We start from the raw sequence: 22,719 nt of genomic DNA, 5'->3' as shown, positions 1-22,719 counted from the left end.
CCTCGCGACATGGTCGACAATAACTGCAAGTGTAAACTAACGTGTGATGGTCCCCGTTGCGTACGCAGCGAACACTAGCGATGAGGTGTAGAGAACGCCCCTCGCCCACACATCGATACAAGACATGCGAACGACAAGCACCTCGAAAGGGATGAGCTAGAGGTCCCGCTGTGGTATGCACGAGACGCGAAGATGTGTGGAGAACGCCCCTCGCCCACACATCGATACAAGACGTGCGAACGAGAAGCGCCTCGAAACGGATGAGCTAGAGGTCCACGCGATGAGGTGTGGAGAACGCCCCTCGCCCACACATCGATACAAGACGTGCGAACGAAGAGCGCCTCCGCGATCGCGGAACAACGAAGAGCGCTATGAGTACATATGCATCATTCGGAGCAGTTCACCGCACCTTAGCTCAGGACATCCCAGTGCGCATGCTATAGCACGACAGCATCCCTCCCCTCCCGTGGCCTACGCGTGCGCCAATCTGCCTTCGGCGACGACGTGTGTGAGGATAGCAGCAAAGGTCATGCGAGCTCAACGATCGCGTATGGAGGACACACGAACAACAGTCGCAGAGAAGGACAAGAAGGACGCGTCAGCACTTCACACGCGTCCCACGTCACAGCCCAATACATGCAAATACATGACGTGGGGTCCAACGCGTCCACACATCCGCTTCAAAGACCACTCCCCTGACTCGCTCGCTGCCAGCATGATGACCCTAAAAGACACACCGACCTGCTTGCCATTACATGTAGCCAGCTTGTCGAGCTCAAACTGCACCGTCCCCCACGTCGCCGATCACAACACGCGTTATCCTTATATGGCATAACGCACGCACCGATCGATGATCAAGTGTTACCACATATGGATCGATCATACCTGCCACGGTGCTTCTCGCATGTCCCGCAATACAATTTCCTACGACAGTGCCAATGCAAAGGACTCCGATACATACCTCATTAAAGCCAAGTCCCCCCTTATGACCCCGCCTCCGAAGTCAGTCGATTGGTCAGGCGGTGAACACACTCTGTCTACGCTCAGCACGCTGTTCCCGCTCGCGCGAACCTGCGGCTCGTCAGCAAACACCTATCCACGGTAAGCCGCCGCCGCTCGCATTTCCGCATTCTCTCCCCCGGGCAATCTAGGCGGACGCACCACGAATTCGTGTGAAGCACAGTGCGAGTCTATCAGAGTTTATCGTGGAAGGCTTCATATTCTTGGACAACAGAAGTCCATTGACGTCCGGAATCTTCGGTGCTACTCCCACGCACAAAGGGCGCAATGGTACATGCACGGAGGTCCTTCAATATAAATGTCCAGTGCCTACACACGTCTTCGCATAGCACTACGACACCCCGCTGTCCATCGCAACACCTACAACGTCGATATGGCCACAACGCCTGCGTCGTCCAACGTTACCTCAGTAAGCGAGCGTACTTTGATGACGTCCGAGGACCACGGCTTACGCCCCGCAGGCATACGACATAGTCGTGAAGGCACTCGAGGACAAAAACGCAGCCAACGCGGCCCTCGCACAGGCGCAGTCCGAGCTGAAAGACCTGAAGGAGACGCTTGCGAGGGCGAGGAAGGACGAAGATGTCGCCAACGAGAGGGAATATCGCTTGATGGGCGACCTTCGCGAAATGGAGAAGAAGGTCGACGACCGGGAATCGCATATTCTGCAGGTCTACGCTCTTCTAGACAGCATCGCTGTCAACTGGGTACGGTCCATGCGGCGATCATTATCTCTGCTGATGACCTGAGCAGAAGGAGGACCGTGAGCACGTACTGAAGTGCGCGCAATGCGAGAACGCCGCAACTGTCCGGTTCATGGACTGCGGTCACACGCTCTGCACCCGCGGATGCGGCGAGAAGGTGTGCGCAAACTGCCACCTGAACCTGCCATCCGCATCCTGCGATAACCACGTCTGGGACCACGCCTGCCCAGTCATAGACTGCGATACCCCCGCAACTGCAGTCGTTCCGCTGACCGGTTCTCAGGCGGCGACAGCACTGTCTGGTTTGCGTCCGTTTCTAAACAGGGTCGTCGACTACGTCAACGACAAGGCCGGCGGGATGACGGTCATGCAGGAGGAGCTGGATCAGAGGATGGATGACGATTAGACAGTTAGCGACGATTTCAACTTGCTGCAATACATACCGTACTTCAAACGCCCTTCCCGTGAGCATCAACGGTGATGATATCATCATCGGTCTTGCCGGTGAGGACCACATACCGAAAAGAACTCCCCCCAACTAGACTACCCCACCGCACGCCACGCGAAGCGCTGGCCCTCTCTAGACCTAGTTCAACCATCCTCCGTCCTGGTTGCCGAGGCTGATTCATCCTCTCCAAGGACGACTCACTGAGTCTGTGATGTTTTCTAAGCTCTGGAAAGGACGCTGACTGAGTGTAAGAAGCGACCCCGATGCCGATAAGACTGAGTATGTATCATGTCGCGTTCCCGCAGTATTCACTGCCCTACTTCATTGGCAAGGAAATTGAGAGAGGAAAAGAGAAAGCTTACACGGTGAAGCTTTGAATATAATTTTCCGCTCATATCTACATTTATTTCGACTCTATTCTGTGCCACCCTTGCATATATATCCGCGATCAGCCTGCTGTCAATTTACCACGCATGAGGACCTTGAAGCCGCTAGCGCCTCCTCTCCAGGAAGCAAAGCCGCCATCTTCATATCATCTTCCCACCGCTGGTCGTCGGCCCAGTCAATTGAGCGGTCCTCCTTCAGTGTGAGCACCTCTTTCACGCCTCGCAATGGCTTTCCAGCGGCCTCGATCTCCTGCAGGGCGTGGTCCACACTATCAAGCCAACGACGGGCGACTGCCTTGTCCTCGTCTTCCAGTCTTGGCTCGCGGAATGCCCAGAGGCACCGGTCACTGCCGTGCGTGACGAGGCCTGTAGTTTGACATGTTCAGCATTCTCACGCATCGAAAAGAATTGGAAGACTAAAAACATTTACTCACCAAAAGGCTTTACTCCCTCCGGCGCCCACCTCACCGCATAGCGCACCACCGGGAACCCCGCGTTCACTAGATCCCGATGCAGCATCCTTACCGGCACATGCACCTGCCCCGCGCTCAGCACCTCCCCGAACCTGCGCGCCGCGACCTCCTTGGCTGCGTCCTCCGGCAGCGTATCCCACAACCCGAGCATCTTGTCGACCAAGTCCCCCGGATAGTACCGCCGGAGGTTGACGGGTATGTCTGCGGCGCGGTGGATGGGGTGCGCGATGCTGTAGAGGTACCACTCGTCGGGGACGTCGCCGAGGAGGATGGACTTGACGCCTTTGGCGCGCAGGGCGTGGGCGAGGGCGCCGGTGCGCTGCCAGGTCATCGGGTCCTTGCCAGCTTGTGTAGGGAGCCACGGGGCGGAGAGCGCGCCGCGGTAGGTGCCGTACTCGGTGCCTACGGCGTCGGTCTCGATGGCGTGGGTGATGCTGCTCGCAGGGACACGAGCGGGGTCGCGGAGGGTGGCGAGCGTGTCCGGCGAGGCGGGGTCGAGGTCCAGCGCAGTGCAGAGGGCGGCATACTGCGTGCGGAGGTCGGCGGGCGTCTTGGGGACCGTCCTGCGAGGCGTAGGTTTAGTGGACCTGATTCGAAGATGAACCGTTAGCTGGACAGAAAAACTCACATAATCGCATTCGACTGCAGCACGGCGGACTGGAAGGGCGCCATAACGCCGTCCGGCAGGTGCGAGACGTGGTGCAAAATCTGGTGTACTGAGTGCGCGCCTGCCGAGAGGCCAGTAATACGGATATCGCTCGGGTCGCCTGCGAGGGAAAATGACCATCAGCTACGATACCGGGATGACGGTGCAAGCTTACCTCCAAACGCCTCAATATTATCCCTAATCCACTCGAGCGCAATGTACTGGTCCATAAACCCGTAATTCCCGTGTAAATCGGGCTCGTCGGAGGCGAGGAAGCCGAAGGCAGACAGACGATACCCGATGTTGACCCAGACCTCTGCGCGTTCCGCCGCAACGTACTGGGGCTGGGACATCAGGCTGTGGGGGGAGCCGAACTGGAGGAATCTGTGAAGCTTGAGTACGAGTATTAGTGGTAGAAGGTGACGCAACATACCCTCCGTGTATATATACGCGAACGGGGAAGCCTTTCTTCTCAGGAAAGGCAGGCGGGGATACAATGTTGAGAAACAGGCTGCCACTGTGATTAGACGACGCGAAGTTAAAAGATTGAGGCATTGTGTCTTACGCATTTTCTGACGGTTCGCCGAGTCCGACTTTATCCTTGTAGGGGATCGCTGCGCCTCTGTCAGACAATCAGAAAATCAGAAAGATGTCGAGCATACCCGCAGCTTGTCCGTCGTTCTTCGGCTGAGTGGCGTCTACAGGTGCTTTAGCATCCTTTCAAAGGGACGTGCAAATCTCATACATGTTTTCTCATATACATACTCCTTGTCTTCGTACCTAAAGGACGAAGACAACGGCTGCGGGTCCTCCCACCGGTTAGGAGGAAGACCGTACGGGATCTCTGCGTAGACATGTTAGCGGGATGCCTCCTGTCCTGGACAGGCCATACGAACTCACCGAGGAAAGCGGCAGCGCCGTTCAAAGCTCGCCCGCCAGTCACTTGGCCGTATCTGGTCTGAACCTTGATACGCGCTCCGGTCTGTGCGAGCTCTGCGGGGAGATGTACGTCGGCCATTTGGGTGGATTCTGTGTTCTGGAATGAACAATGATGATGGGAAGAAAGACAGAAAAAGAGGGGGAGGGAGTCAGTTACAGCGGAGATAATGGGAAGCCTTATCAGGTGGACAAAAGTCGGCGGGATGCCACGGCGACCCTACCGGTGAGACTGTTCGCGCCTTCGTGATCACCATTGACGTGATGAAGACAGTTCGATATGTGCCTTCAAGATGCGGCGGTGGAGGAGGGATGCAACAGACACTGAGATACTGTCGGCGGGTGGGGCTGCAGACGAGCGGCAGACGAAAAGAGGTCTGGTTGTCGAATTGGGCCGACTCTCCGAGACTAGACGTCACTTATAATGTTCTTCCCAAGGGTATGATACTCTACAGCCTGGAAGATCAGTCGTGCGCCAAGAAAAGAGATTCGTATCGTCGAGAAAATAGGGAAGCAAAGGTCGGCAAATGCCGCGTCGCCGCCGATGAGTTGATTACACATGGACTAACAAGACGCCCCCAGAACCATCCCAGGAATGTCCCAGGTGTTGAAGGGCTCTTGTGTAGAAGAGGTGTGTATGCACGTCTATCTAGAAGTATAGCGCTGTATTTTCCACACTGCGTTACCACTCCAATACCACAGTAACTCACACAATTTTGGTGGGCTTGTTGGGTATCTACCGGTCGACGGAGCCTCTAAAATGCTATACACAGGTCACAGATCTTACTGCACGCAATGCTTCAGGCTTCATAGCTATACCGAGCACTAGCACAACAGTGAAGGATGTTGGTCCACTGTTGATCCATTCCAGGTCCACCCATGGACTACGTAGGGCGGATAAGGCTGCTCTTGCTCGACGGAATCCCTCAAGGAAGCTTCTTACTTCCTTCCGCTGAATATCCCTTGGATGACACAGAACTCTTTGTTGACTTTCACGGTCAACGCTCAAAAGAAAGTTGAACTTCTCCCGCGATGCTCGGCCGGGATGGGATCCGGTGCCGGCCAATCACCGGCCGTTGATTGACGTCACCGAATGCAGTCACGTGGACGCGATCCAAACAAGTTGTTGATGTCTGTTTGGCACCAACGCGTTCTTAGCCAGAACCTTCATCTCCTCCCTCTGAGACGCCCCGCCCCTCCCCCTCACCCCTAAACTCTTATCCCCCCAAAATGCCGCCCCGCAAAGCAGCCGCGACGACCGAGGGCGAAGCCCCCGAACCCCGCCGCTCGTCGCGCATCAAGGAGCAGCCCAAGCCCCCTGCCCCCGCCCCCGCTCCCGCGAAGAAGGCCGCTAAGCCGCGCGCGAAGAAGGCGGACGGCGCCGAGGGGGACGACGCGGAGAAGCCCAAGTCGGGCCGCGGGCGCAAGCGCAAGGAGCCTGAGACCAACGGCGACGCCGCCGACGAGCCTGCCGCGAAGAAGGTGCGTGCGCGATGCCCCCCGTTCGATCGCCCCCCGCTGACTGGTTTGTGCGTTCCCCCCTGCCCCTCTCTGTGTGCCCCCTTCCTCCTCCTGCAGAGCAAGCCCGCGAGCAAGGCGAAGCCGGCCAGCAAGGCTGCTGAGAAACCTGCGAGCAAGGCCGCGAAGCCGGCGAGTAAGGCTACCAAGCCGGCGAGCAAGGCGTCGGCCAAGCCTGCGTCGCGCGCGTCTGCGAAGCCCGCGTCCAAGGCGGCGGAGAAGCCTGCGTCCAAGGCATCTGCGAAGCCCGCCTCGCGCGCTGCGTCTGCAAAGCCCCCGTCGCGTGCCGGATCGAAGAAGCCTGCCTCGCGCGCTGGCTCCAAGAAGCCCGAGAGCAAGGTGCGTACATTCTCCTATCACTTCCTCTTTTCCATGCCACCCGCTGCCACCCATACCTATCGAATGCGTTGCAACACCTTCAAGCACGTCGATTTCCCCCCCCCCCCCTTTCCATTTGCGTCATAGCCCTCCGTTCTGCGCAACGTGCTAATGCTCACATAGGTTGGAGCCATCGAAGGCCAGGAGGCCCCGAAGATTGACGAGACAATTCTCGAGGAGAATGAGGATGAGGTTCAGGCCGATGCGGCTCAAACTACGGATGCCCCTGCTGCTGAGGTGAGACTAAGCTCTGTCCATCGACGTCATTCTTACCTCTATCAACAGGCGTCCTAATGTCGCTCATCGACAGTTCATCCACGGCCACTACCTCTTTCAGCGGCCGTGAAGGACTTTGCTCGCTGTCGTGTTTTGACCGTCTCCTTTGAGTCTCTGTCAGTGCTCCGATTGTGCTTCTCCATGTCTGTCTGATTTATTCTTTGTCTGTACGCGACTACTGCTTTCTCCCCTTTGCGGGCTTCATATGGCTCCTTTGCGGGCTTCATATGGCTGAAGTTTGCGGACCTCACACCCTGCTCTGGTGCGACGGCCGCTTTGGCTTTCGATATACGTGCGCTCGAATATTTGTCTCAATACTATTCTGCGTCCGAATGTTCCCTGTAACCGTACATATTCGCCTGAATGATTTGTTTCTTTGAACCTGTTAGGCTTTGGACGTCTGACTGCAATCCCTGACTCGCGGTAGGCACGCTAGGTGGAACTGGGGAAGCGTAGCGGACGAACTTCCGTAATACGGAATGCGGACGCGCGGGTGGCTGATCCTTGGAAGTAAACAAGTGTCAATGTTTGTCAATAGCGCGTGCGCCACGCGTGTCGCGTTCCTTTCGAGATTCGGCTCGTTGCTCGTCACTTGGCTTGCACCTCCATGTTCAAGCCAATTGGAATTATGCGAGCACAAGACCATGAAAAGAATCTGATGAGAACCGGACAGCAACCAGGCAGACATCTACGCTCACCTGAGGTCGCATCATCGCATATACCATACCCTCAGGAGTCCGTAATCTTGACAATCTGCGGCATAACGAGGAACGAGCGGTGCCGCAGAATAGGTCTATGCACGTGCAGGAGTGCCCGGGCCGAGCCGCCGCCTCTTGCCTCTGCCCACCATCGTCGCTGGCAGCGTCGCGTCGCGTCGCGTTTACGCCAGCGACGATGTCGTCTTTTCTTTTCGTTACTCGGGAACAATCCGCGGTATGCACCGTCACCACGGTTCAAGACGGCCTCCTAGAGGATCGGGAGACTTACGGATCGCGTCGGCCCCGAATGAGCGTCCTAGCGGAGCAACGGACGCGCGGTGTGTGGCCGCTTCGCATACCTAACCAGAGCTGATGCGCATCGATGGTGCGAAGCCCTCCACAGTCAGAGCGCAAGAGCGCCTCTTGCCCCCGTCATGCGCGTCACTGTACGACCCGTACGACCTCAAAGGAGCGGCGTCCCTACCACTCGGCGCACGCTGTGTCCTCTAGAAGAGCAAGCGCGCGTCCATCCCCTCCCATGCGTCCGTGTCGTCCGTTCATGACCACTTTTACTTTCGCGTCACCCTGCGTTGCCCATGTCCGCTCCGGCCGCATGGAAGAGTGCTTCGGCACTGTGTTATCTCTCGCATTGCGTTGCGTTGCGTCGTCGTTTCCCATGTTGGCACGAGCAACGGCCGCATGGAAGAGTGCTTCGGCACTGCGTTATCTCTCGCGTTGCGTTGCGTTGCGTCGTCGTTTCCCATGTTTGCACGAGCAACATGGAAGAATGCTCTGGCATTTTGTATTTCATCGTGTTTCTTCGTCGTGCGTCATTCGATTCGGACCCACATGGCAGCTAGCCGCTGCTCTAGACGACAAACTGCATATTCGTCGCAGCTGCGTGTGTTTTGACTTTTAACTAACCTCGGCGCACAACGAGTGCGGGAGGAAGTGCCAGATAATGGCGCGCCACGGGCTATCCCTTCCCTACTGACCTCCATCGCAGAATAACAACACTTTCCTCGACATCTTGTTCAGCAGCAACAATCGTGTCGGCACCAGGAAGAGGACTTTTGAAGCACCTCCCGCACAAGCGTGCTCCTCAAGAGCATCGGGGGCCGCTCCGTGCCCAAGCCTGGCGTGGTTCGCGTCGGCAGCACGATTTCTCGGCGCCTCGGGCCTGTCGTCGAGTCACCAGCGCCGAAGCAATGCACGTGGCCCAGTCCACTCGACAAGCAACACCAGCGGATCTCGGTCTGCGCGTCGCAGCAGCTCCTACTTCTTCGGGGACTGTCCCTCGATCCGCTGGCCTTTTCGATCCGAGCAGCAAGATCTCCGACCTTCGGCTTTCCGCGTCGGCTGCGCCTCCTAGTCTTCGGGGGTTGTCGCCTCGTCCGCATCTCTCCCAGCTCGGAGCGCGCCGGTGCTTGAGGCGCTCATGCGCGGCGAGGTGCGAGCTGGCACCCGCCGCGCACGTGACCCACACCCGCGTCGCCTTTCGACTGCGAAACCTTGCGTGATGACCCTACGAGTGAGGCTACGCAGCGGGCTAAGTGCATAGACGAGCGGGGCAAGGCAAGAAGACTGGGCCCACGGGACGTCGATCCGACCGCCCATTCAACTCCAGCGGCAGGCGCATCGTCTTCAGTCTAGGACGTGCGACTTCTTTCCCCGATCTCCGTCCTGTATGCCGCGCTGCGTTGATTGGGGTAAGTTATTTGCACGGAATGAATTACATAACAGTGTGGCGACGCCGCGTCGGGATCTGACCCTCAACGTCAATCTCGATGCGCACTTCGACTTCCATCGGCTCGGGCGACCCGACTTGAACACCCTCAATCATCATCTGGGTACAATTCTGAACTGAACAGGCGATGGTCTCAGGCAGTCGGCGTTGTCGTCATTCTCCTTCTGGCACTATCCTGGCCGACAGATTATCCTCCCCACCTCAGAGAACACGCCCCCGCACGCACTCTGCGGTCGTGGAAGCTCGGTGGAGAGGTCCGAATGGCCATATGACGCTCCCCCCGAGGCGCTTCGCGTCACGAATCCCATTCCTTGCGGTCACGAATCTTCCATCTCGCGGTCACCTGCGACGATCCCGGGCCGCTGCGACGAGCATGAGAACGCGCGAGGGGATACTTGAATACCGACGTCGATGTTGAGGGTACGTGCATTCGCGCACTCCCTCCCTCTCATACTCATGCGTGCTCTAGGACATGCGCTACTCTTCTTTGCGGCGTGCCCTCTCGGTGTGCATGCCTTCTTCGAGCCTCCGATTGTATCCTTCGACGCGGGCGATGGGAGCCTCGATATTACGCGCCCGCTGATCGTGGTCGACGCCGACGACCACATCGGCGTGCACATCGCCGCGAACGCAGTCGCGGACGACTTCGAGCGCGTCACGGGCACGCGGGGGCAGACCGCGAATGCCACCGCGGACGACATCCCCACTCCGGGCAACGGCACCGCGCTAATCCTCGTCGGCTCGCTCGATAGTTCGGCGGTCATCCAGAGCCTGATCAGCGCGGAGAAGCTGAATGTGTCGGAGATTGAGGGCAAGTGGGAGTCGTTCGTGGTCTCGGTTGTAGACGCGCCGTTTGAGGGGACCGACCGCGCGCTGGTCATAGCCGGCAGCGACAAGCGGGGCGCAATATTTGGGCTGTATACGTTGAGCGAGCAGATTGGAGTGTCTCCGTATGTGGTAGGGTGTATGATTGTGACGCGTATATGCTGATCAGGGCGTTAGGTGGTACTGGTGGGCGGACATCGTCCCCAAGAAACACGATGCGATCTACGCTTTACCCACGACGACCGCCTTTGGCGAACCCAGCGTCCGTTACAGGGGCCTCTTCATCAATGTGCGCACCTCTATCTTCACCTCGCACCGTCTCCTTAACCCCCACCCAGGACGAATCCCCCGCGCTCAACACCTGGGTCATCGACAACTTCGGGCCCAAGTACAACGCCGCGTTCTACGCGCACGTCTTCGAGCTGCTCCTGCGCATGAAGGCCAACTTCCTGTGGCCCGCCATGTGGCCCTCGTACCCCTCGCCCGGGAACAGCTTCTTCGTGGACGACCCGCTGAATCAGCAGACCGCGGACGCGTACGGCATCGTCGTGTCGACGTCGCACCACGAGCCGATGCAGCGCGCGACGAACGAGTGGCTCACGTCGGGGAATGGGACCTGGGACTGGGAGAAGAACCAGGAGAACGTGACGACGTTCTTCGAGGCGGGCGCGGCGCGGGCGAAAGGGTATGAGAGCTATTTGACGCTGGGGATGCGCGGCGATCAGGATGCGCCGTTGTCGGGGGACGACCCGATGGCGATCTTGAAGGAGGTGATTGATACGCAGCGGAGTATCATTAAGGATACGTATGGGAATGAGACGGCGGTCAAGGTGAGGACGGGGCCTACGGTGCATCGACGGCGCTGACCCTCGACCAGCAAGTGTGGGCACTATACAAAGAAGTGCAGGAACTCTATGAGGCGGGGCTCGAAATCCCCGACGATGTCACGCTCCTATTCAGCGACGACAACTTTGGCAATATCCGAAGGCTACCAAGGGAAGACGAATTGCAGAGGTCGGGCGGTACAGGGGTATGTGCAGTCGACCTGCCTTTGCGTTGTGACGACCGACGCTCTCCAGATTTACTACCACTGCGAATACGTCGGCGATCCGCGCTCCTACAAGTGGCTCAACACCAACTCGCTTGGGAAGGCGCACCAGCAGCTCACCAACGCCCACGCGCGCGGCGCCAACCGCATCTGGGTCATCAACGTCGCGGACATCAAGCCCATGGAGACACCGCTCAGCCTTATCATGGCGCTCGCCTACAACGTCTCGTCCATCACGCCCGACAGCATTACCCAGTGGCTCACCGCGTATGCTGCGCGCGAGCTCCCGGAGGAGCACGCCGATGAGGCCGCGGATATCCTCCTAGCGTACTCGCGGCTGATGGGGCTGAGGAAGCACGAGCACATCGAGAGCGATACGTTCTCTGTCATCCACTACGACGAGGCGGATCGGGTGCTCGGGGCGTGGGAGGCGCTGCGCAAGCGTGCCGAGGCATTGAACGAGCAGCTGGATGAGGCGTACCAGCCGTCGTTCTTCCAGCTTGTTCTGCACCCGATCAAGGCGTCGCTGATCTACAACAACGTCCGCGTTGCGCAGGGGAAGAACGCGTGGTTCGCTGGACAGCGGCGCAACTCGGCGAATGATTGGGCGGGGAAGACGTTGGATTACTTCGGCCAGGATTATGACTTGCAGCTGGAGTGGAACGCGATGCTGGACGGGCGGTGGGACCAGATGATGCGGCAGACGCACTATGGGTATCGGCAAGGGCTGTGGCGGGCACCGATACGGGATATGGTGAGTGGATCGTGTTCATTGTTCAAGTGTGAACTTGTTCTGAGGCCTTCGTCAGATTACGGGCCTCTCCTACGTTCAGCTCCGACAAGACTCGTACCCTGCAGTTGGACAGCTTGGCGTGGCAGTCGAGGGCGGTGTCGAGCCATACCCAGGTGTCTTCAACGAAGGCGACAATCTGGCGAAGCCGTCCCGCAAGGACCTCGTCAACGGCGTCACCTTCACGAACGTCTCGCAGTACGGCTCGCCCACGCGGTGGTTCGAGGTCTACGGTCGAGGCGGTCAGGACGTGCACTGGACAGCTTCGGCGGAGCAGCCATGGGTATCACTATCCGCTTTCGAGGGCGACGTGTCGGCCGCGAACGGTTGGGACGAGCGAGTGTTAGTGCATGTGGACGTTGATGCGGTTCCCGACGGCTACAACGATACGTCCCTCATCTACGTCAACGGCAGCGACGGCTCGTACGAGGAGCTGCATCTCCCCGTCAGCAAGGTCTCCTTGCCAGGCGACTTCAGCGGCTTCGTGGAGGCCGACGGCTACGTTTCCATCGAGGCCGCGCACTACACCTCGTCGTCGGACGCGGCTAGCTGCATCGAGTACCCCTTCCTCTCCCGAAGCATCAACGGCAGCGGCGCAATAGGGCTCGGTCCATCTGTCGGGCGGAACCTCAGCCTTCCGGGCGACGCACCCTCCCTGCAATACTCCTTCTACCAATTCAGCGGTACGCAGAACCTTACGGTCACGCTCTACTTCACCATGGCGCTCGACACGGACCCGGAGGCGCCGTTCCAGTACGCACTGTCGTTCGACGGCTCGACGCCGAATGCAACGCGGCTCATCCCCGAGCCCGCGAGTGCCGGCGACCTCCCGGACGGGTGGACGGACGCGGTGATGGACCAGGTGTGGACGCGGAACGCGACATTTAACTCTTCGTCGGGCGCGCATACGCTGGAGTATTGGGCCAATGGGCCGGCGGTGTTGCTTGAGAAGATTGTGGTGGATACCGGTGGGCTGTTGGAGAGCTATCTTGGTCCTCCGGAGAGCAAGCGCGTGTAAGCAGAGGCGCAAGCTTCAAACTAAATGTTACACTTATATCATGTACTTGTAGAAGGAATGCGATTCTCCGCGATGACACATTGACCGACCAACATGAGCTGTACGCCGCGCCGTAAACAAGGCTGGAATGGCAGCAATATTGAAGATGTATAGGAGGGTTCCGATTTCTGGTGTACGAACGATGCGATCTGCTTATACAGAGGATATGTACTCTAGGATCTGATACAATGCTAATCCTTGCTCTTCGCAGGGAGCTTGAGAGTTTTGAACTGCTCCATCGACTCCTCCGGGTACGGGTACGGCGGGTTCGGGTACCACGTCTCCGCAAACTCGGCGATGCTCTTCCTCGGATACATATCCGGGTACAGCTCCTTCGCGTTCAGGGCCCCGTCCTTTACCGCATTCTCGACCGTATTGTCCCCTCGTACATACAGCGACCGATTGTACTCGTTCAGAGCGCGCACGCCCGCCGTCGCCTCCCGCCCGCGATGCCCGCGTCGATGTTCGCCTGGATCTCCTCTGCCGAGATCTTGCGGGTGATGCGCCGCAGGCCCTCGGGGTCGCCGCATTTCTCTTCGGCGATGCGGAAGAGATCGAACTCGGTGACTTGGTCCTCCCAGACGAAGACGGTGTGGTTGAGCGTGCGAGGGTCGCTGATAATGCGCGCGACGAAGTCGCCGATGGATTGCGACGCGGTCACCGCGAGGAGGACGTTGCCGGGCCCTTTGAAGTCGTGGCTGAGGTCGGCGTAGGGGTGGCCGGCGTAGCTGGGCGGGAAGGGGAGCACGAACTGGAGGCAAATATCCGAGTCAGCAAGAGGCAAGTAACTGGTGATGACCTGTCAGATAGCACGAACCTCATACCAGAAGCCGACCTCGATGAACGTGTAGCCGATACCAAGCTCGCGGACGTAGTCACGGATGGCGTGTTTCTATGGCCATTGGTCAGAAACCCGCATCCAAGAGTGACTGGACGATCCTACCTTGTCGGCCATGAGCATGACGCCGGGCGGAGTGTGCGCACTGAAGTCATCCGGGACGACGCGCTTGACGCCGGCCTCCTTCGCGGCAGCAAATAGAGGACGCTGTGCATCCAGCACAAACGCGTGGACAGTGGCAATCAGTACGTCGGTTCCGGCGAGCAGCTGCACGAGCTCGGCGTGTGTCGCCTTGTTGTAATCGGCGCAGACGAGGATCTCGACGCCGCGGTTCTTCAGGTCTTGCACGACAGGCTTGTTCAGAGAGCGCACGATGACGGCGACGCGCTGGGGAAGGGGTGAGTCTTGGTGCGGAGAGCGGGAAGATCGAATACATACATAGTTGCCAGAGCGCAGAAGCCCGTCCACGATGCTGAGGCCGGTCACGCCAGTGCCGCCTGCAACGACGACGCGAGGCTTGCTATCATTCGACATGCTGAGGGTAGAGATTTCTGAGTGATCTTGCACCGGTATGCGATGGAAGGGAATACTCACCAGTCTTTATATACGCGGAGGCACGGTTGTGGGGACCCGCGAACTACTATGATCTTCACATAAATTTCCCCGGTCCTTTCGGGCGAAGGCAGGCCCGTCAGTTATAATATACCACCGCAGCGAGGTCCTTTCCTTCTGCCATAGAGGAACTGGGTCAATGACACCGTACCACGGGATATGGGTGCGATTAGTCGTGCTGACTAAGCCAAGCCCAACCCCGAGGCATCGGGAGATCGATTTTGAGCCATTCCTCGCTTTTGGTCCAGGGATCATCGCATGGGAGGATAGGTCGCATATGCATTTCGTGTCCTATAGCGAGACCAGAGGTCATACGAAGCAGGAAAGCGCGAAAGTCGAATTTTCGCCCTTCGGCCGAAGCTATCCCCGTAAGGTAGATGGAGGGTAATCACCGTGGCAACGCGCGCTTAGACCTAACTTTGATGGGACAGTCGACGCGCTCGTGGATTTCTTGATCCTGCTCATTCTCCCTCACGTCCACATTCGTGTACCGTTTGTTGCATTGCGCACACGTACAGCAGTATTAGCTACCTGCACAATGGGTGAGTATTCGTCGTATGCATGAAGAAGCCTCAGGACTGACCAGTATCGACAGAAGTACTGGAATCGGAGTATGGGGGCGAGATATACCGCCCGTCGAGGGATGGCGAGCGTCCCACTTGGAAGGAGTGGAGCCAGGAGAGGGATGAGTCGCTGCCGCTGCCGATGCAGATTAGGCAGTCGATGGCCAACGGCGATCTCCTGGAGAAGCTCAGGCGGGGCGAGCATCCTAAGGATCCCAAGCGTACGGCGAGCGTGCAGGTGCACCGCGACCACAATCGCCACCACGCCCTCATTGCGCACAACGCCGCCGTAGCGGCGGATACGCCCGAGAGACGGGCCTACTGCCGCAAGCGCGCGAGGGGTAGATTTGTGCGCAGCTGCCTGTACAACGCACTGCTGGCGCCAGTGCTGAGGCTGCCGATGGAGCTGCTGGGCGAGATCTTCGAGCATGCCATCGGCGCCGAAGAGGAGGACGGCGACGGCGATGCGCTGATGTGGGCGCGCGCCGCGATCGCCAGTGTCTGCAGCCGTTGGCGCGACACGGCGATGGCCATGAGCGCGTTGTGGGCGACGACCGTGTTCACGAGGGCCTTCCGCAAGCCCGAATGCCGCGGGGGCATCATTGCGTCCCACGCCAGGCTTGCCCGTCACCGTCCCGTGTACATCGAGGTCCAGCGCTCTAGCCGGGAGTATGAGACCTTCAAGCAGTGGTTGGAGCTGAAGGAGCCGATCGAAGAGAGCGCGGACCATGTGTACATGGACCTCACGGAGGCGCGATGCTTCGAAGGCATCGACTTGCGGCTCCGGAAAGCAACATGGCTCGAGCTTCACGGCGTCGGCTGGCGTCCACAACTCCTGCCGCACGTGATCGATGGTCCCGAGCTGAAGGTCCTCGGGTTGACCTATCTGGGCGGCATAGAGCACTTCGTGGCTCCCTGGCACCAGCTCACGGTCCTGAATGTCAAGGAGCAAGTCGTGGATGCTGCGTGCGCAGTGCCGGTCCTGGCGCTCTGCCAGCAGCTGGTCGCTTTGACCATGCACTTCAAGGACTACGACGTCGTTCCACTACCCCTAGAAGTAGTGAGCCTGCCACAACTGCGCGAGATAGACTTCGGCGAAAGCGCTGGCATCCTCCTCGCCTGCCTCAACGCCCCGAATTTGCAAGAGCTGCGCTTGACCCTGAGCGATCCCGAAGTCGTGACTGCCGCGAAGGACTTCGTCGTGACGCGCGAGCACGGGCGGGGGCTCCGGGAGTTCTACGCCGAGCGTTGCGAGCAGCTCAGCGCACGGTGCTTCCACAGGCTGCTGGAAGCGATGCCGGGCCTTCTCTGCATCGACATCGAGGGCTTCGCGGCCTCCAAGCACCGGCGGCGCAACCGCCGCGTCGTGCGCGCGAGCCTGCTGAGGGAGCTTGTGTGGGGGGAGGGGCGGCACTTGCTGCCGCGGCTGCAGAGCGTCGGGCTGAAGAGCGTCGGATTGGAGAACCTAGCGTTGCGGTGGGGCGAGGAGGCGGAGGAAGCGCTTAGAGCGATCATTGACAGCCGGTGCGGCGCTCTGGGCGAGGAAGGGCCCGCCGTGCTGGAGGATGTGTTCGTCCAGACCCCTCTGACGCTCTGCTCCACGTTGATGCTTGAGGAGGGCGAATCGTACGTCCTGCAGAGGGGTGTAGGAGTGACTTGCTGGGAGCCTGGCCTTTAGCGTAGAAGGATGGGAACACGGCGGTCGTGGCTGGACGTTTGGTATAGGTCCTTGCCCTCATTATAATTGTACCGCGCACTACGTATCGCATAGTATGAGTGTATGTTATCGTGAAGAAACTCGAGAGGGGACGCACCTGCAACTCGCAGATCCGCCGTCCCATCACTCCCCTGTGTCCTGGTCGTTTAAAGACGGTACCGCAAGGGGAATCTCGAGCAGTATGTGTACTGGCTTCCGAGTATTCATCCTTTGTCGACTCCTCAGTAAATCTTGGGCATGCGCGTTGCTCCGTTGGTTGCCGCCAAACGCTGAGCTGTGGTTGTGACAACGGCCATGAAGCAGCCCGTGGTGGCGTGGGTTTCCAGACGTCGCTGGTTTTTGCTCGAGTAAATCGTTTTGCAAGGTGCTGAAGCCACCATGAACGCCTTGCACAACGTAGACGACCCGGAGGGTTTGAATGTACTCGGCTTAAGTAATATCCCAATGGGGATGAGCCATACTTCCCGACCCAAGTTGGCTCTTTCTTTTCAGTCTTTTCAGCTCTAATTCGCATCCCGTCCTCATTTCTGCCCATCCAAATCGTTATAATGGACTTTGAGAAGCCGCAGAGGACGACGCGGCGCTCCTTGGGTTACCAGGTCTCTCACATATACAGTCTGCCACGGTGCCACCTGGTCCATCGACAAAGAAAGCAACGAAAAGAAGTATGAGTGATAGTTTCGTGTACAGACCAACAGAATTTCGAGCTAAGAAATCCCTACACATGCTAGCTGCGCTTCACGAAGCGCCCTGCCTGATGCCAAAAGAGCGTATCCTCCGTCTCGCCCTCCTTCCCCCACGTTTCCTGGATCGCCCAGAGGCTTCCGCCCTCACCTTCGCATGATAATCTTCTCTTGCCATCGTTTCCTGCTCCTCCCTTACTATCGTCATCCGCATCCGACGCATCTCTGTCCCCCGCCTGCGACGCATCCACATCCCCAGCCTCAGCTATCCACAAGTGCGTCGGCTGGTCCAACCGGCACCCATCGAACGGCACCCGCCACACGGGCGCCCAAAACCGCTGCCACCACGCCACATCCGCGCGGTGGCTCAGGACGTGCTCATAAAACAGGAATGTGCCGCCGGGCGCGAGGAGACCGTGCACAAGGGCGCGGATGGTTGCGCGGGGATTGGGAATGGAGCAGAGGGTAAGGACGGAGATGATGGTGTCGGCGCAGGGGCCAGCTAGGTTGGCGTGAGGTGCATTGGTATCTGCAGAGCGCTCGTCCGTGTCCGCAGCTTTATTGGATCGGAGCGCCGCGCATATGGCTGCTACGTCTTCAATGCCGCAGCCGAGGACGACGAGAGAGCCATCGTCTTCGCTGAAGCCGGCGCTTGCTGCCGTGCGTCGGATGTAGTCGTGCATGGCGAGGTTGGGCTCGACCGCGACATACTTCGTGACCTTGTTGCGGTCTAGGTATAATGCGGAGACGCCGTGTCCTATAGGCATTTCATCGTCAGCATTTCCCACTCGCGTAACCGATGGTAAGTAGATGAGAGATGATTCGGCAGTGGAAGGCGTAGATGACAACCAAAAGCCCATACTAACCTGCCCCCGCATCGACTACCACACCTTTCGCATACGGCCGAATCAGCTTCTCCTTCTCCGCTCGCGAGTTCTGGTCTGTCCCGGGGCCATACTGCTCCCAGATTCTTGCCATGAAGAACCTGGAGACCCTGGAGGGGTGAAGCAATAGACGGGGATTTTTGAGAACGGCGAGGAGCGTCGGCTTGAAACCGATTGTTATGGCCAGCCATAGGTCGGTGAGCATGCCCCAGATTGCTGAGAACTTCATGGTAAACGGTGAGCGGGTGGGACGTGAAGCAACGTAAGAATTGCTAGAAGGGCGAAGGGGCTCTCGTAGCAATGGATCCTCAAGTACAAGCAGTGCTCAGAGTCAAAGCATATAGCGAAGGCGGTTCCATTCCGAGGAGATGGTGGTTGGAAGCAAGTACGAATAACCTTTTTGGGATGAAACGAAAATCAGCTCGTCATCGGCGCCGGCGCTGCGGCCATCGTTCTCGACGTTCTTGCTTCTTACTTCCACGTCGCCCGCGGTCTCACCCATCCTGATGGGTCTCAAGCTCGGAGACCGAGAGGGCTCCGGCTCCCACTTGCCAGCGGGAGTGCTGGTTCTTGCCGGCGTGTCGACTGTGGTCGCCGTGGTGGTCTCGGCATTCTCGATATATCTGCATCTGAAGAACTACAGGAAACCAGCACTCCAGAGGTGCGTTCCAGACGTGTCTACACTAGCGCATATCTGAGCAATACGTGTCTTCAGGATGGTTGTCCGAATCATGGTTATGATACCCATCTACGCGGTTGCGTCCCTCATCTCCCTCTTCTCCCTCGAAGCTGCCTTCTTCATCGACGCTATTAGGGATGTATACGAGGTGCGCTCTACACCCATGCCCTCACCAGAACGCTGACTGGGGACAGGCATTTGTCATCTACTGCTTCTTCGTGCTGCTCCTCGTTTACCTCGGTGGCGAGCGCTCCTTGCTCATCATGATGCACGGCCGGCCCCCGAAGGCGCCCCCCTTCCCCGCGAACATCTTCACGAGGGAGATCGACGTCAGCGACCCGTACACCTTCCTCTTTCTCAAGCGGGGGATCATGCGTGCGTCTTTCGAACCACCGCCCTACCTCCCCTCCCTGACCCCACCCTAGAATACGTCTATGTCAAACCCATCCTCGCCACCGCTACGCTCATCCTCAAGGCCTGCAACAAGTACAATGACGGCGACCTACGCGCCAACTCCGGCTACCTCTACGTCTCCGTCGTGTACAACGTCAGCATCTGCCTCGCGCTCTACTGCCTCGCCATCTTCTGGCTGTGCGTCAACGACGATCTGAAGCCGTTCCGCCCGGTGCCAAAGTTTCTCTGCGTCAAGGGCATCCTCTTCTTCTCCTTCTGGCAGTCGCTCGCCATCTCCATCCTCGTCGCGGCGGGCGCGATCGCGCGCCTTGGGCCATACACGGATGCGGAGCGGATATCCCTCGGGCTGTCGGACACGCTGATCTGCATCGAGATGCCGTTCTTTGCAATCGCGCACTGGTACGCCTTCTCCTTCACGGACTTCGTGGACGAAACGAAGGCGTTCGTGGCCCGCATGCCCTTCTACTACGCCTTACGCGACGCATTCGGCATCAAGGATGTTGTCGAGGATTTCAAGACGACGATGCGTGGAGAGGGTATGGACTACCGCGAATTCGAGCCCTCGGAGGGCTTCATACATCAAGGTCTCGGCCGCGAGCGACGTATTCGCGCAGGGCTGCGCTACAGCAAGGGCGGCAAGCGCAAGTACTGGTTGCCTCGCCCAGCATCTGCGCGGGATGACAACCCAGTCACGCGCGGTATCCACCGCGCCCTGGACAATGAGGACGCGCACGCGCCTCTCCTCGCCTCTGAAGCTGCCGACGTTGTGCACGCAGCCCCAGACATGCGCCGAGACGCAGACGAAGACGTGTGGACGTCTGCGCGCGTTGCTGAGGAGGGCTTCGAGCTCCCGTTCGGCGACGTTGATGATGCGGACGAGCAGTTGTATGACCACTGCCGGCACTACATCTTCGGGGACTACAACTACCCGTGCGTGGATGTCAGCAGCGAGGCCGCGCGGCGGATGATGTGGCACGAGGAGGAGCGCGTGCTGCGGGATGAGCGTGGCGCGTGGTACTCGCCGCTCACCGGCGCGCGGGGCGTCGCTGCGCTGGGTCAGCGCGAGGGCCCGGTGTGGCAAGGGTACGGCGCGGTGGGGACGACTACGCCGACGCAGCGACGAGCTCAGCCGGACTTCGATGAGCAACACGATGCGAAGAACCCGCATCGGCGGTACGTCGACTTCGAGGCGGACAAGGCGGAGACGGGAGACCAGGGCGAGGTAAAGCTTCATTGGACGCGGCTGCAGCGGGAGGGCGCACGCCCGTCGTCACCATCGCAGACTCGGGGCAGCCCTGGCGTACGCTCGCCACCCACGCTTCGGACACAATCCTCGACCGGAAGCAGCGGCTCGGGGCAGAGGCGCTCTGAAGAGACTCTACGACGTAGCCTCGACATTCAGCGCAGAAGCTCCGGCACCCCGCGCCGGAGCCACGACACCCCGCGGGACAGCCCCAAGCAGCCGACCAGTAGCCCTCTGCCGCCTGACGCCGTCGACCTCGTCGTCGAGACCGACGAAGACCGTGGCGGGCTGCAGCGGGTGTACCGCCGTGGGCTCGACGACGGACGCGGCGAGGTCGAAGTTGACGACCCGGGGTGGGCGAGCCCGTCAGCGAGGATAGAAGTTGGCGAAGAGGTGCGGGAGGCGGTGGAAGACCGGGAGGGCGTGTCGCGCGGGGGGAGGGATAGTCCGCCGACGCCCGGGTCGCCAAGGCTGATGAGTCCGCCGAGTGTGGCGGTCGAGCCCATTGCGCGGACGACGACGCCACCACGATTCGTGGTAGATCCTTTCGAGGACCACGAAGATAACCCATGGGCATGAGGCGTCTCATCGCTACTGCAGGGCGTCGGGCCCTCGTTGGCGGACTGGAGGTTGCGCCTTGAATAGACGATGGCGCGAGCGGACTTTCCTCGTTGTTCTCATTGCTGTGCGCGTGCTACTTTATTCATGATAACTGCTCACGACGATGGCGCTCATGTGTAGCTATTTATCTAGGCTATTTCCTTCGTGTATCAGGCTTGTCTATTCGAATGAACATCAATCACGGGATAACGCGTACGCCCGCTCCCGACATGAGACTGACCAGTACAGTGGGCGAACTGGGACCTTCGACGAATGTCTGCACGCTGATTACACTCCTGCGGAGCTACAGGAGAACGTCAGTGCCTTCGAATACCATGGTCGTCGTGCTTACCTACCTAACATCAAGTGTGACCATTGCGATCGCATACTACCTTTCGGCTCTTATCCCTTCTTCCTTGGACAAAACGCCGTCCGCTGATCAGCAGCTCCCGAATTCGCTCCTCCGACAAATAACCTCGAGGGAAAATCGACCATCGCTCGGTAGGTCGGTGGGCTGTCTCGCTAAGTAGTCGATTGATGGTTTCGAAGGAGTCCACCTCGAAGCCACCCGGGCCGTGGTAGCACAAAAAGCCTACAATCGGAGCGTGCGCGAAATGTATGGCGGCGTGCAAGGTGATATGAATTAAGCCCTTTGCCCTGATGTGGACCAGTGTACTGACGAAGTCGCCCTCGAGTGCAGGATATTGTCGCTCGTCTGCTCTCGACATATAGACGACCCACGTCCATGTGAGATGGTGAGGGCGTTGTGTGCCGAGATCGGGGCATTCGCCGACAGGTTCGCTGCTGATGTACGCAAAGCCGGTGCGAGCCATCAGTGGGAACTCAGGCTGCTCATCCACGCGGAACGGCGACTCTACGGGAAGGGAGACAAGGTAGTCTTTGACCGAAGAGTGCGCCAGGCGTACGACACCATCGCAGACGAACAGAAATGTCGAACCGACGAGGGAGATCACCGCCGCATCCTGGCCCAAAGCCTCAGACGAATCGTACACCGGCATGTCCGAGTCGTTCGCATAACGGAAGAGAAGGAGTTGCTGAAGCTCAGCCGGAGACAGCGGCTCTGCGGTGTGTATAACCCATTTAAGTAGACGAACGACATCTTCTCGAAATGCCGGTATGATGGAGTTGAGGCCCTTCTGGTAAAGAGAAACGAGCGCGTCCGGGACGTTATTGAGGTGACTCTGCACGTAGCGACTCGTCGGCACGGTCAGTCCGGCGAGACTTTGAGCGAGGGACGTTATCCAGCGGAAGCTGAAACGATTTAGCCGCCAATGAAAATACGGAATGTGTGCATCCTCTACCTTCCATCAGCTCTGCAGCATAGAACCTCGCGAATGTCAGTGTGATGCGAGATACGAGCGAGCTTTCCGCCTGGCCTGAGAAGGCTGTCTACTAGGGTCGTGATGTCCTCGTTCACGACATCTTGATCCATGGCGACTCGTGCATCGCAGAAGGCCGCCAGCTCGTCACAAGGGCGCGCCGCGGTTCTGCAAGAGATCAGCAAGGCGACGTTGT

At 58.9% G+C, this 22,719-nt stretch overlaps 13 protein-coding genes across 13 annotated transcripts; 5 read left to right on the top strand and 8 right to left on the bottom strand.

Moving 5' to 3' along the window:
• Positions 1-904: 904 nt before the first annotated feature.
• On the top strand, positions 905-2,130 carry SCHCODRAFT_02519986 (uncharacterized protein; the record flags this gene model as incomplete). The annotated part of the gene is made up of 5 exons (XM_050343435.1): positions 905-1,101; positions 1,184-1,290; positions 1,350-1,429; positions 1,482-1,727; positions 1,774-2,130. The coding sequence occupies 5 exons, from the start codon at positions 905-907 to the stop codon at positions 2,128-2,130; spliced, it is 987 nt and encodes a 328-aa protein (XP_050197198.1).
• An 854-nt stretch (positions 2,131-2,984) lies between these two features.
• SCHCODRAFT_02519906 (alpha/beta-hydrolase) lies at positions 2,985-4,695 on the bottom strand (the record flags this gene model as incomplete). The annotated part of the gene is made up of 8 exons (XM_050343428.1): positions 2,985-3,594; positions 3,660-3,798; positions 3,853-4,061; positions 4,111-4,188; positions 4,243-4,291; positions 4,340-4,375; positions 4,423-4,521; positions 4,578-4,695. 8 exons carry the CDS (start codon positions 4,693-4,695, stop codon positions 2,985-2,987), a joined length of 1,338 nt encoding a protein of 445 aa, XP_050197197.1.
• Positions 4,622-5,449, bottom strand: SCHCODRAFT_02643626 (uncharacterized protein). The gene is made up of 6 exons (XM_050346344.1): positions 5,387-5,449; positions 5,196-5,244; positions 5,052-5,132; positions 4,884-4,988; positions 4,740-4,839; positions 4,622-4,682 (listed from the first exon to the last, which is right to left on the bottom strand). Exons 1-4 carry the CDS (start codon positions 5,422-5,424, stop codon positions 4,902-4,904), a joined length of 255 nt encoding a protein of 84 aa, XP_050197196.1. The 5' UTR covers positions 5,425-5,449; the 3' UTR covers positions 4,622-4,682; positions 4,740-4,839; positions 4,884-4,901.
• Positions 5,450-5,770: 321 nt separating this feature from the next.
• On the top strand, positions 5,771-7,172 carry SCHCODRAFT_02643624 (uncharacterized protein). Its single transcript, XM_050346343.1, has 4 exons — positions 5,771-6,095; positions 6,192-6,470; positions 6,633-6,746; positions 6,795-7,172. The coding sequence occupies exons 1-4, from the start codon at positions 5,844-5,846 to the stop codon at positions 6,801-6,803; spliced, it is 654 nt and encodes a 217-aa protein (XP_050197195.1). The 5' UTR covers positions 5,771-5,843; the 3' UTR covers positions 6,804-7,172.
• SCHCODRAFT_02673253 (uncharacterized protein) lies at positions 6,821-8,484 on the bottom strand (the record flags this gene model as incomplete). Its single annotated transcript, XM_050346670.1, has 2 exons — positions 6,821-7,006; positions 8,479-8,484. The coding sequence occupies 2 exons, from the start codon at positions 8,482-8,484 to the stop codon at positions 6,821-6,823; spliced, it is 192 nt and encodes a 63-aa protein (XP_050197194.1).
• SCHCODRAFT_02718165 (uncharacterized protein) lies at positions 8,407-9,120 on the bottom strand. Its single transcript, XM_050347070.1, has one exon. It carries the CDS (start codon positions 8,881-8,883, stop codon positions 8,518-8,520), a length of 366 nt encoding a protein of 121 aa, XP_050197193.1. The 5' UTR covers positions 8,884-9,120; the 3' UTR covers positions 8,407-8,517.
• A 540-nt stretch (positions 9,121-9,660) lies between these two features.
• On the top strand, positions 9,661-12,993 carry SCHCODRAFT_02643621 (uncharacterized protein). Its single transcript, XM_050346342.1, has 6 exons — positions 9,661-10,180; positions 10,233-10,344; positions 10,394-10,885; positions 10,933-11,085; positions 11,135-11,857; positions 11,913-12,993. The coding sequence occupies exons 1-6, from the start codon at positions 9,687-9,689 to the stop codon at positions 12,909-12,911; spliced, it is 2,973 nt and encodes a 990-aa protein (XP_050197192.1). The 5' UTR covers positions 9,661-9,686; the 3' UTR covers positions 12,912-12,993.
• Positions 12,994-13,141: 148 nt separating this feature from the next.
• On the bottom strand, positions 13,142-14,322 carry SCHCODRAFT_02673250 (NAD(P)-binding protein; the record flags this gene model as incomplete). Its single annotated transcript, XM_050346669.1, has 5 exons — positions 13,142-13,484; positions 13,511-13,701; positions 13,768-13,842; positions 13,894-14,175; positions 14,227-14,322. 5 exons carry the CDS (start codon positions 14,320-14,322, stop codon positions 13,142-13,144), a joined length of 987 nt encoding a protein of 328 aa, XP_050197191.1.
• Positions 14,323-14,677: 355 nt separating this feature from the next.
• On the top strand, positions 14,678-16,641 carry SCHCODRAFT_02593145 (uncharacterized protein; the record flags this gene model as incomplete). Its single annotated transcript, XM_050343995.1, has 3 exons — positions 14,678-14,768; positions 14,832-14,942; positions 14,996-16,641. 3 exons carry the CDS (start codon positions 14,678-14,680, stop codon positions 16,639-16,641), a joined length of 1,848 nt encoding a protein of 615 aa, XP_050197190.1.
• A 766-nt stretch (positions 16,642-17,407) lies between these two features.
• On the bottom strand, positions 17,408-18,341 carry SCHCODRAFT_02603371 (uncharacterized protein; the record flags this gene model as incomplete). The annotated part of the gene is made up of 2 exons (XM_050344054.1): positions 17,408-18,120; positions 18,230-18,341. 2 exons carry the CDS (start codon positions 18,339-18,341, stop codon positions 17,408-17,410), a joined length of 825 nt encoding a protein of 274 aa, XP_050197189.1.
• Positions 18,342-18,753: 412 nt separating this feature from the next.
• Positions 18,754-20,304, top strand: SCHCODRAFT_02454433 (DUF300-domain-containing protein; the record flags this gene model as incomplete). The annotated part of the gene is made up of 5 exons (XM_050342570.1): positions 18,754-18,908; positions 18,963-19,074; positions 19,121-19,301; positions 19,352-20,148; positions 20,221-20,304. Coding segments are annotated over 5 exons (1,329 nt in total), but the record flags the coding sequence as incomplete, so codon positions are not given.
• A 139-nt stretch (positions 20,305-20,443) lies between these two features.
• Positions 20,444-21,172, bottom strand: SCHCODRAFT_02593138 (uncharacterized protein; the record flags this gene model as incomplete). The annotated part of the gene is made up of 1 exon (XM_050343994.1): positions 20,444-21,172. One exon carries the CDS (start codon positions 21,170-21,172, stop codon positions 20,444-20,446), a length of 729 nt encoding a protein of 242 aa, XP_050197187.1.
• A 155-nt stretch (positions 21,173-21,327) lies between these two features.
• SCHCODRAFT_02117125 (uncharacterized protein) lies at positions 21,328-22,719 on the bottom strand. Its single transcript, XM_050341847.1, has 3 exons — positions 22,506-22,719; positions 21,540-22,455; positions 21,328-21,487 (listed from the first exon to the last, which is right to left on the bottom strand). The coding sequence occupies exons 1-2, from the start codon at positions 22,634-22,636 to the stop codon at positions 21,546-21,548; spliced, it is 1,041 nt and encodes a 346-aa protein (XP_050197186.1). The 5' UTR covers positions 22,637-22,719; the 3' UTR covers positions 21,328-21,487; positions 21,540-21,545.

This window comes from Schizophyllum commune, assembly GCF_000143185.2.
Source record: "Schizophyllum commune H4-8 unplaced genomic scaffold SCHCOscaffold_15, whole genome shotgun sequence".
Classification (NCBI taxonomy): Eukaryota; Fungi; Basidiomycota; class Agaricomycetes; order Agaricales; family Schizophyllaceae; genus Schizophyllum; species Schizophyllum commune.
The sequence above is the reverse complement of the archived record's forward strand: the minus strand, read 5'-3'. Positions and strand labels throughout refer to the sequence as shown.